Below are 12,185 nucleotides of genomic sequence, written 5' to 3' on the forward strand. Positions count from 1 at the left end.
CCCAAAGAACTTCTTACCTTTGAAGAACCAAAGCTTTCAAAGCTTTTAGTTCTTATTAAGGGTGGATATAAATAATAGTCATTTCTGAAATATTTCTGCACTTGCTGTAATTTTTTAGCCACTGTGATGGCAGATGGTCCCAGCAGGACTGGGTCACAGGAGTAACTTCTTTCTGGCCTCAGCACAGACCCATTCTTGCCAGACGAACCATTGTGCTTCTTGATTGGACAACAGGAGCTGTTTTACTCTTTGCCTTGGCTTTGAGGAGGCTCTGAGCTCAATCAATCAGGTAGTTTTCCTTTGCTCCAAGCTGTCAGAAACCACTATGGCCAGGACCAACATGCATTTTTCCAAAACTTTTTCGATTTTTATATAACTGTAATCCTTATTTTAAGTAGCTGCAAATTCTTTTTGGAAAGAAGTGGAAGAATTAATTCAAGTACACAAACACCTATACCTTTGCCTCATCCCAGCTCTTTTTGACCTAATGTAAGAAAAACCCTACCAAAGTGTAGTGCTCCAAACTCAGAAAAACCCATCACAAATACTGAAAGATTTATTGTAGATATTTTTGTTACACAATTATGTTACATATTATGATACAAATACATTTGCAACATTAACATATATGGGGACTGTTAAATCGCTTACTATTTCTTTTGCAAAAAGATCATTTCTTGAGGCTTTCACACCTGTAGTAACTGGCTCTGTTCTCATTTGGGTCAAATCTTCACCCTTTAGCTCTGAGTCGCAGTCCACTGCTGAGTGAGTCTACACTTGCCCATTAACCCTGCCTGGAGTATTTTATGTCTGGAATATCTGAGCCTTTACTACTAAACTGTTCTATTACTAAGCCAGGACATGCCCTCTGCCTTACTGAGTAATTTCCCTCTGCAGCTGCAGTCCTCAGATGCTGAAAAAAGAAGGGCAGATTTCTCGTAGTTGCCTCCCTGCCTTCTCCTGACTCAAACATCTAGAGGATTCATGAAAACATGAATTATGTTGCTTGGATAAGTTTCTTTGGCTCTGACTCACAGCTTTCAGTTTTTCTTGGAGCAGATTCCTAACTGCTGAGAATAAATTCTTTACTTCTACACAGACTGTCAGGAAGATTGGGGTAAAGTGTCTATAATGAAACTGGACATCATGCAGGGCACGGCTAACTTTCCTTTTTCCGTCCACTTCTGCCTCCCACTGAGATGGCCTCTGCTTATGACAATCTGTTCTCACTGCTTCTGAGCACTGACATCCCTGTGTCTTGGCTTTGACAGTCCTTTCTCTACCTTTAAGGCACTCACAAGTGTTTAAAACACTTTTCTTCTTGGGAAAAACTCCTTGACAGAGAAGAACAAGACACCAAATCCACTGGATAGGATGAACTGTCCAAGGGGCTGCTCCCCACCGGCCACTCAACGTGGATTCAGCAGCGGAAGCTCCTGCAGACCACGCCAATGGTGAGGAACCAGCTCTCTGCCCGGCACACACTCAAAGCTGGCCTGAGTCTGCCAAGTGCCCGGGCTTTGTGGGTGCTGTCTATGGCTAAGAGCTTCTCGGTTGTAGTCAAACCTTTTCCTGACCTATGCTGGGATCTGTCCATCCCTTGACAATGCTCTGAGACTGGCTGTAGTAATGCTCCTGTGTTCCATGAAAGAAGCATTCTCAGTCTGCAGCCTCCCAGGCTTGTGTGTCTTCCGCACAGCATCACTGCTTCCTGAGCCGATCCTCGGGGTCTGAGTGCCGAAGCCCAGCCCTCCTCCAGATGTTATCAGGGTAACTGGGCGGGGTGCCTGTAACCCCAGCCCACAGAATGGGTGAAATCTCTAGCTTGCCAGACTCATTTTCCGCCTCCTGGAGGGAGACTCAGGCCCAAGGTGCCCCCTGGAAAACACGCAGAGGACAGAAGGGCCTGATACATGGGGCCTGACCCTGCTCTGAGACCCTGATGGAGCCTGCACAGAGAGGGAACAGATACAAGCTGACAGAGCATGCATCCACTCATGGCTTCACTCTAGAATCAGGAAACAAACTTCTCTTCTAAAAGGATTTGACCTGGGACTGAACACTGGTGTTACTAAGTAGAGGCAATGGTTTAGTAGCCATCATACTCTGAGGCACACAGAAAACGACCTTCTCTCCCAAACAGAAGAGTCATCACAGTTCAAGACTTCGAATCCTGCTTTCCTAGGGGCATCTTCATTCTGTTTACTGATCTTCATTCAATATCCCCATGTGTTTGTTTGTGAGGAAGTCCAGAAAAGGAGTGTTGCAAATGGCCTGGTGAATATTACTCACTGTAATTTCTTTGGGAATCCTGGTCCAAAAAACAAAGATGTTAGTGATTCTCTCAAATATCTAAATAATTTAATCAATTAAGTTACCGAAAGGACCATCCCATGCACAGGCTCTAGCAGATGGGGATGATGATGAGTGATAGGCATGGTTTAGGGCCACTCTGGGGATGGGGAGCGGCCAGGTGCCTTCTCTCTCCCCCTCTTCTTTCCCACTAATTCCTTTGACTCTGGTGGAGATGTGGCCTACCCTCTTCCCGGTCAGCCCTATTTAGGGCTCAAATATGACTTCCTACCACAGGCATGAGATGGATTTCAAGAAGGTGGTTGAATGATTAAGAAGAAGAAGAAAAAAAAGACTGGGGATTGAGAAAAGAGAAAGGAAGTAAAGCAGAACAGAATGTTATTGCTGTAATTCAGTCTCAGCCGAATGAAAGCTGACTCAATGCACCACAGAGCCCATCTCTTGGAAAGATGGGAGATGGGAGTTATGGCAGGCCAAGTGTGATGTTCAATGTTCTTATCAAAAGCACTCAGGTCACTCTGTGTCTTCACAGTTGGGACCATAGAGGCGAGCAGGGGCTGCAGAGGCACTCCGCCCATTCCTGGATCTCCAGCAGGATAAGAAGCGGCATTACTAGAACTCCTTTGTTCCCCACTTTTCGTAAAGACCTCTCTACACTGCCTGATGTGTTACATTCCTGTCAAGTCTGACCTAATCATATTCCTCTGATTTAGGTCTCTTCATGTCCTCAGGTATTCTGTTAAAGTTATATAAATTTATGACAGCCTTTAAGCACAACGGAATAAAATAAATTTGTTTCCTTTGAAAGGAATGCCTGTCTATCATTCTTTCAGGGCCCAGGAAAAGAGCAAAATTCAGCGTCCCAATCAATGACAATTAGAGAGGCTGCAAAGAGCACTGGTGAGCCTGTGGGTATAGAGCTAGTGAGATCCAAGTTTAACTCTAGGTTCTATCATGTATTCGCTGGGAAAGCCAGGCAAGATTACCTTTCAGAGCCCGGTTTCCTGATTTCTAAAAAGGGAGTATGAGTTCTGAAATGAACAACAAATTAGGTAATATATGCAGTGCCTGGCCCTAAATCTGACACGAAAGAAACACTGCTATTATCTTCAATGGCAACGAACTGGTATTTGTTCAGCCCTGTAACATATCAGAGTCCTACTGAACAGGGTCTATGCAGTAGAGACGGGGAAGATACAGACCTCTCACAACCACGAGACTGTCTCAAAACAACCAAGCAGACCCCCAAGTCTGTCTGCCTCTGAGAATGTCCCAAGCACTGACACCTCCTACTGAACTGACTTAGGTCTAAAACATCATGATGGGCAACTAAACTGTGAAGAAATATCTGTCAGCCTGATACCACCAACTAAAGAGATAACGGTACCTGTTGTGAGATGCTGCCTGGTATCCAACCGCCAAAGCCTGTCTCAGGATGTCACTGACCAGCTGCTCTGTAGCCTACAACAGAAGATGCTGTTACTCTCAAAAGGGCCACCTGCTTGCTGGCAAGAAGGGATGCAGCTGACCCCATCCCATACCCTAAACTTGGAAACAGCTGTATCTAAGGATCAAAAGTCCTTAAGGAAAAATTTAAAGGTTCGAATAATAGACCACAAATAATAGCCCACAATTACAGAGGCTATGATTCTGAGAAATTATGAAGGGGGTAATTTTCATTAATCAGACATTATTTTTAAGGAGAACAGGTGAGGGCTATTTGTGAGGTATCCCTGCTCCTGGAGGAGATCTACCAGGAAAGGAACTGCTGAGCTAGGATCCGGCTGGGTAAGGAACCTGGTTTTGTCATCCTCTCACCGAGGGATGGGACAGTTGTGGCTGTTTCTGTTGTTGTGATATGTGAGTCACCTCCTTAAGCACTGAGACCTCTGACTCTCACCTCAGGCTACTTAAAAAGCACTTGAAATGGCACTGAAAGATATCATTAGAGTGACATCAGCACAGAAACTCTTGTAGAACTACAATTTAATTCACTTAAAAATCAGAAGGAAAAGAAAGAGAAAACTTTAAGCCCGAATAAGCTGAGAAATCGTAAAGCCTGTCATCTCTGTTCCATTTCTGTCCTTGTCTTACTCAAAGCAGCCTGGCATCCAGGCTGTCCTGCCTGGCTGGCCCCTCAGCGCTTCAGCCCCTGACGGCAGCTCACGGCCCCTCTGCTGCCCACAGGCACCCACCTTCAAAATCATGTCCTCCACCACCGACGCATACACATTCCTATGCAGCGCCACAGGCTGCAGGGTGATCCCAATCTGGAAGAGGAGAAGAAAGCCATTTGTTCCTATGTCTACGTGAAAAACAAGCACGCTTCTGATACCCAAGATGATGTCCGGGTGGAAGAATAACTCCACAAACATTCTGGACAAAACTCACGGAGAAGTAACACAGAATATAACAACCAGAAAATCTGTTATCCTACCACTCCATGTTTCTAAGGGATTGTTAAAAATGGTATTATAATCCTGCTCTTACCCCCAAATCTCCTTCATGAGAGAACGTAGGATTTGCCATGAATTCTGACAGTGGGAGCAACATATTGGAAAGCCTGGAATCAGACTCTGAGGCCCTATTTGCAATAGGTGATGAAGATATACTTGGAAACGGCCCCATTTGTCATCTCCTTCTGTAGGTGAAAAAAAACTAGTCTTTCATCACTTGGATCCCAAGCAGCCGTGCAGCAGGCAGATGCTGAAGCAAGGCTGCGTTCCACTGGAGGTAGGTAGATAATTCTCTCCTGTACCATAAGGGCACTGAGTGCCACGTCCACACCCTGGCAGGGCACTTGGGAGCTATTACAGTGTCAGGGAGAGCTCATTATGACATGCCTCATGAGGGAAAGGTGCTTCTACTGAAGCAAATGAGAAAAGAGGAGATGAAAAGTAAAAAACTGCCTACATCTAGCTGCCTTTGCTTCAGTTTCACGTTCAACGAGCAGCCTCGCTATACATGTAATTCATTTTCCTGCCCAAGGGCCCTGATGTAGGAAGGCAGGTGCCCAGAGAGCAGAGCCCAGGTTTACCAGGCAGAAGGAAGTCATACACCTGCTTCACCAGAAAGTCTGGTATCAGTTTCTAAGGCTGAACGTCCGAGCACCTTGCACCTGGTTAGGGATCCAGCAGCACAGGCCTTAGTCCCCTACCTTCTGCGTGATGTCACCAATAAATTCAGAGCCTGGTGTTGGTGGCAGGTAGAATTTCATTTCTTCCTGTTTCTCGTCCTGTTCTTTTTTGATGTTTATCTTTAACGGCTCTGAGAGGTTGAGGATGTCCACCTCCTCCTCATTCTCTGGCTCTCTTTTCTGAAACTGCTGCAGGTCCTCCAGTTTCCGGCAGAGGTTGTCAGCAGAGGAGAATGATGACGGGCACTCTAAATGAGAGGTAATCAGTCTTATGACAGCTGTGGTGACAAAAGAAAGGGACTTTCCATCTCCAAGGGACCAATAGCCTGAGACCCAGAGAAGAAGGGTAAGTATCAAGGGAGCTGACCTTCTTTCTGGTTCTAAAATTCTATGGATCTATAATTATGAGAACTAGTAATTCATAAGGGAGACAAGCACCAAGACAGGCATCTTGTGTTAAAACATATGTGCTGTTAAGGACACTCTAAGTCAAAACAGCACATAATTCATACTTATGCCACCAAAAACGAGGCCATCCTCCCACTTCACTAATTTTTTTTCAAATTTTAAATCTGGAGAATTTAGAAAGGCACAATGAAGCAATTAAAAATCATCCATGTTCTGCTTAGAGATAAGTACTACTAACATTTTAGTGTATACCATGCATCCAGTCTTTAATAAGTTGATTTATACAAAGCCCAACAAAGAGTATTAGAAGTTTAAAGCCAGCAGGGGCTCTGGGAATTTTCTAGTGCATCCCTTTCACTTTATAGATAAATAAGTGAGGTCCAGACTGGGACAAGATGGGAGTTAAGGGCAGCCAGCAGGATGGAGGTAGAGCATCCAGCTCCTGGCTTTCTCTGTTTTTTTTGGCAGGATGCTCACAGATCAATCAGTCATATTAACAGAGAGCCTAGTACAGGTAAAGTATTGTGCTTTACATACACTACGGGTGAGGCACAGAAGTAATCGACATGGTCTCTGCTCTCCAAAAAGCTTAGATATAAATCTGACAAACCCTCAAGGTTCTGATATTAAACACCACTGGAGATCAGAGAAAGGAGAGGCCACCCTGCGTTAGGGCTCTGGGGAAAGCTTCATGGAGAAAATGGGACTTGTGCTAAGTCTTAAGGGATCCCCCCCAGACCCTCCCTGTGCTCCAGGTTCCCTCAGACTGGGAGGTGGAGCATCTGTTTTTCTACAGAAACGGGTTTGAGAGGAGAAAACACTCCTTATTCATTAAGGTGAAACTCAAAATATTTTCCCCATATGTGTTGTATACCCAGCTCCCCTGCACCCCTGCCCACATATAGCTCAGTTATTTGTGTCTTTATCATAAAACAATTAATTTTATCTGCAACATTATTAGTTGTTTAAACCTGTGCCTCCAGCACAGTGCACTTCCAGGCTAGGTTTTGGAGATAAAGTAACAAATAAGATATCGTCCCCATCTTCAGGGAGAAGACTCGTCTGTGTGAGGGTGGCTATAAGGTCACAAAGGAAGAAGTCACTTCTACCACAAAGAAAGGAGTTAGATCAAGAAGGTCTTCAAAGGAGAAATGATGCTGAGGAAGGGGGCTCCTGAATGAACAGTGTGTTCCTGTTGCACGTCACGGGCCAGCACATTCCTGGCTGGGGCACAACACTCGGGACACTTGGGCACAAATAGTTCTGTAGGGACCATCCTGGGGGGTGGGCGGGACACCCAGGGTGGGCTCCTGTTCTCTGAGGCAGCTCTTGGAGTCCTCAGGTCCCTCCACCTCAGCTGAAGGAAAGAGCACTGAAAACTGCTGGGGCTGATGTGGCCCGAAAACCATGGAGGCTGAGAGGTGACCGTGGGCTCCAAGGAAACACCTCTCGGCTGCTGATGGTGCTCCGAGTCCCACCAGTGCTCACCTGGCTCGCTGTCAATCTGGGTCAGCACATCCTCGATCGAGTCCCCATCGCTCCTCAGGCTTTCGGGGTCAGGTGGGGTGTAGCCATGGCAGCGACACCAGTGAGCGATGTGCTTGGTTTTAAGCGGAGTCAGGTGATGAAATCTTGGATTCTTTTCCAGTATTTCTTGTAAGACTTTTCGCATTGTCATCGCTCTTTGCCACTTAAACAAATTGAGGGGGGAGGGGGAGAATTCTTCAACTTAGCGTGTTCAAATAAATCACCCAACTCTACACTACCATGCTAACTTGTTAGAATCATTTTTTTCTAAGGAAAAAAAAATCTGATGGTGTTACTCCTCAGTTTTTAAAAAAAGTAAAAGAACTCTTACCTAATGCTTATAAAATAAAACTGAAATTCCTAGGTTTGGCCTATAAGGTGTTTCACCTGGTCTTAACCTGTGATCTCTCCCACTTCCCCACCCTTCCCAGCCTTACCCAAACTCATCACACTGACTTTCTCAAAGCTTCCTAAGCATGCCTTTGTACCTGCTACTTCCTCTTATAACCTTACTATCTGGCACAGTTGCTACCACACTGAGTAATAAATACTTGACTTAATTTTAATATAATTCTTTAAAATTTTTTAGAAATTTTTACCAATGCAGGAAAAAGTAGATCTTTCAAAGGCTAGCTACATGTCTTTGGAGAATGAGATTTTAACTAAGGAAAAAGTTCTACCATCAAATATTTAACGAGGGACTTCCCTGGTGGTCCAGTGGTAAAGCAATCTGCCTTCCAATGCAGGGGACGCAAGTTCGATCCCTGGTAGGGGAGCTAAGATCCCACATGCCACGGGGCAACTAAGCCCGCACGCCGCAACTACTGAGCTCGAGCACCACAAACTACAGAGCCTGCGCGCCACAACTAGAGAGAGAAAACCCATGCCACAACTAGAGAGAAGCCTGGCGCCGCAACGAAGAGCCTGTGTGCAGCAATGAAGACCCGACACAGCCAAAAAATAAAGTTAAAAAAAAAAAATTTAACAAAACATGCTGCAAAATTTATCATTGCTCCATGTGACGAGGTTTATGGAAGCAGCCAGAATGCACATGTGTTTTGGTTATTTTCTCTAATAGGCTCTCAGTGGTGGCCTGCAGCAAACATGGGATTACCTCAGCAGCTCTCCTTTTCCCAATGTTCCAGCCATAATACTGCTCCACAGATTTTGCAGAAAAACAGCTGGCATCTTCACCTAGAATGCACATATCCAGCAAACTCTGAATAAAGTTATGATTTAAATAAAATCTTATTTGCTGGAAGCATGTCCAAAAGTTTCTTTAGACCTCTTTATTGGCTATGTTCCTCAACAGGCAAGTTCAGATGCAACGTAACACACTCATTCGTGTGTTCTCAAAACAACAGCCCTCCCTGGGAAAGCAGCTTCTCTGGTAGAGAAAGCTTCATGGCAGTAGACTACCTATTAAAATAAGTGGAAATAGCACTCCACTGGGAACAGGAGACCTGAGATCTAGCCTTGGCCTTGCCATTCACTAAGCTGCCTTGGGCAACCTATATCATCTCTCTGGGCTTCAGTTTTCTTAACTGTAAAATGAGACCACTCGGAAAGATGGTTCCTGAACTGCCTTTCAGCTCTAATATTCTGTATTTGTATCTGAATTTTTTAAAAAAGATTAAAAAATTTTTTTTCCTGCTGGGCTAGAAAAACCACTGAGTTTACTTTGAGCTACCTCAAAATGACCCCTTTAAGGGGAAAAAAAGAAATAATTTCTTTGCTATTACAGCTCGAAAAAAATAAGGTAGTCTGTACTTGGCCTATTGTTTTCATATTCCCATGAATGTAAATGATAATCTGCTTCATCCCTTCCCTCTAAATGTTCGCGGGTGATCTTGCCCGAGAGCCGACGCCTAAGTATCCACAGGCTGTCGGTCATGCCCTTGGTGAGGGCTGTTGATTCTGTCAGAGCAATTGGGGCTGAGAAGCAAACTGTTCAGTCTTGCTGACAATGGGCAGGGATAGAGGAGACTTCACTGCAGGAGGTCTTGACAGTCGTGCATTTCTACAGAGTGAGTGTTAGATGAAAGATAAAAAAATTCCTTCTGCAGATCAAACCGTGAGAATAGTAAGACTAACTGACCAAGATATTGTGAATTCTAAAACCCTGCAAATGAGCTGCAGCTGTAGCTAAAACCTTCTATGATAACTACAATGTCAGTATTAATTACAACACCAAGTGATTCAAGTTGACTCAATATCCCAAGTACTTCACAGCTTTAAAAAAAAAAATGCATCCATATATTCAGTATTGTCTTACTTTTTGCAGTGATTAAAGGGATCTTCTTTACTACTGCTGTTAAGAGTTGCTGGATAGTCTCTAAATGGTCTATCCTGAGAAGGATAAAGAAAAGAAAATTAAGGTAGGGAATGCACAGAGCAGTTTCTAACTGTGTGTGTGTGTATGTGCATATAACACACATGAATTTATGTATATACTTCTCCTTTCCAAGGGAATTAAAACTTAAACCAACTATATTGGTATGTCCTTCCTTCTATGCATAGCCGCCTTTATAAATGAAGAGCATTCAATGCTTAAAAAGTCAACACTAAGATGAAACCCCAAGAATGACAAATTATGCAAACCTGACATTTCATTTTATCTATATTTTAAAATTAAATAGCCACGTAATCTTTTTGCAATGTGATTGTCACTAGAGTAGGGAATTCTATCATACAATGCCTATCGTAGGGTTATTACAGTTCATGCTGTCACCTGTCATGTGAAAGTGGCTAAGTTTCTACCATTCCCAGCAGTTTGAGATACTTCAAAATATGCAGAGGTGGGTTCCCAATTCGGAAATTAGAAAATCTCAGGGAGTATTTTTAGAAGAAGCACTGAGTCTGTATGGGCCATGAAAAGGCAGCTGTTTAAGATTAGGCAGGTGTGTGGATACTCTGACACAAAATGTATACACACCTGGGTAATTACATCATGAAAAATTTCATACCCAAAGATTCAGCAAAGAAACTTCGTGTTGGTAAGCTCAAATGGAGGGGGATCTGTAACTGCACCAGAGGCTTTTGAGGCAACAAATCAAGTGCTGCTCGGAGGTCACGTCAAGGGGTTAAATGAAGACTCCTGAGCTGTGCAGCAAATGGTAATACTTGTTCACCACACACGGACAGGTTTCCACCCATCAAAGGGCTTAACTCATACACACAACTCTACACATATGCAGCTGTCTCAGGGATGGTTTTTTAAAAGTACCATAAACACACCGAAAGCACAACTCCCTTAGAGAGGACTGAAATAATTACTTAATGACATAGTTTCCCAGCTCAGAACTTTCTTCTGTTTTCACTGCTGTGTGACCATCCTGAGAGGGGCAGCTTGGCACAGGTGTTTCTGGTTCAGTCTTCACTACAAGGGAAGAGCAACAATGAGAGAGCTGTTAGGGTTCAATGACGGAAGGACACGTGCGGGCAGAAACAAAAGCTCTTGCATGGAAACTCAGTGAGGACACTGCCACAGCAGCTGCTGCAGAGACATGGCCAGGGCGCTGAGACGGCGCCTATCATCACAGGATCAGCAGACAAGGGGAGAACTGTTAGCCTGGGTCTCATGACAAGGCGGGGCAATAAAGTGGCTTTTTAGATATTCCTTAGAGGGCTAACCACAGTGCTATGTGAGATCTCTCTCTCTCTCACACACACACACACACACGCACACACACACACACACACACTTGAACAATGCCACATTAAAATACAATGCTGGCCTGTTCTAAGTTCTAATATCCTTTTGCTTATCACCTCTCCAGCTAAGTTTATCAACTTTTAGCATTATCTTAGTGTTCTAAGACACAGGGCAAAAAGCAAAAATCAGATCTGTTGTGCTTGGAAAAGTCCAAGCTAATCACATGCAGCTTTTAATATCACCAAATCTACTGATGGAAGAGAGCAATGTCTCAGGAGCATTGTCTTCCTTTACTTTCAGTCTTCTTTGATCAAAATACTGTGAACACACACTCGCTGCTTCTGTATCAGCGTCCCTGCCTTCAATCTCTTCCCTAACAACCCATTTTGTACATGAGCACCAGAAAAATTGCCTAAAGGACCATGTTAGTGTCATTTTCCTACTCAACATCCTTCAAGTTTCATAAAAGCAAGGGTCTACAAATGAGATCTCCTAGTGCATCTTTCCCTTTTTTATTGATGCATAACATAACTTGCATAAAATGCACAAATACTAAGGGTACAGTTTGATAAATTTTACCTACGTATTCATCCATGTACCCATCACTCCAATCAAAATAGCGTATTTCCAGTCCTCAACCTGGCCCCCGTACGCTTTTGGCATTCTTTCCTGCCAAAGATAACCACCTTCTGTCCACTTTAAATTTCATATAACTGGAATCATACTGTGCTACCCTTTTGTGTCAGCATCTTTTTAGCTATTAAAAATAACAATGTAATGGACATGCTTGTATATGTCTTTGGGTGGATATACACATGCGTTTTCTAGCAGTGTATCTGCTGATAGGGCAGATATATGTTTAACTTTATTAGAAACTGCCAAACTGATTTCCAAAGTAATTATATCCATTTGTAGTCCCATGAGCAGTGTGTGTGAGTTCCAGTTGCTTCACATCTTTGCCAACACTTAGTAATGTCAGTTCTTTTCATTTTGGTGATAGAATAGTATCTCACTACGGTTTTAACTTGCATTCCCTTGATGACTGATGAGGTTGAACAACTTTTCATTTCCTTATGAGATATTTCAATATCCTCTTCTGTGAAGTACCTGTTTACATTTCTTGCTCTTTAAAAAAAATTAGTGTCA

The 12,185-nt window shown here is 43.6% G+C and overlaps 1 protein-coding gene across 3 annotated transcripts in view; it reads right to left on the reverse strand.

The window, feature by feature from the left end:
• Positions 1-538: 538 nt before the first annotated feature.
• Positions 539-12,185, reverse strand: part of YEATS2 (YEATS domain containing 2) — a 108,583-nt gene continuing 96,936 nt past the window's right edge. For 2 of the 3 annotated variants that reach the window (XM_061194433.1, XM_061194432.1), the window contains exons 24-31: positions 10,661-10,763; positions 9,660-9,733; positions 8,499-8,578; positions 7,346-7,547; positions 5,471-5,697; positions 4,509-4,583; positions 3,701-3,774; positions 539-2,311 (exon numbers count right to left, since the gene is read on the reverse strand). In XM_061194433.1, the coding sequence (XP_061050416.1) occupies positions 2,203-2,311; positions 3,701-3,774; positions 4,509-4,583; positions 5,471-5,697; positions 7,346-7,547; positions 8,499-8,578; positions 9,660-9,733; positions 10,661-10,763 (944 nt within the window). In that variant the 3' untranslated portion in view covers positions 539-2,202. Of the gene's footprint in view, positions 2,312-3,700; positions 3,775-4,508; positions 4,584-5,470; positions 5,698-7,345; positions 7,548-8,498; positions 8,579-9,659; positions 9,734-10,660; positions 10,764-12,185 lie in introns of those variants that run through there. The other variant, XM_061194434.1, reaches the window with a different exon arrangement.

The sequence above is a fragment of the Eubalaena glacialis genome, chromosome 6, assembly GCF_028564815.1.
Source record: "Eubalaena glacialis isolate mEubGla1 chromosome 6, mEubGla1.1.hap2.+ XY, whole genome shotgun sequence".
NCBI lineage: Eukaryota > Metazoa > Chordata > Mammalia > Artiodactyla > Balaenidae > Eubalaena > Eubalaena glacialis.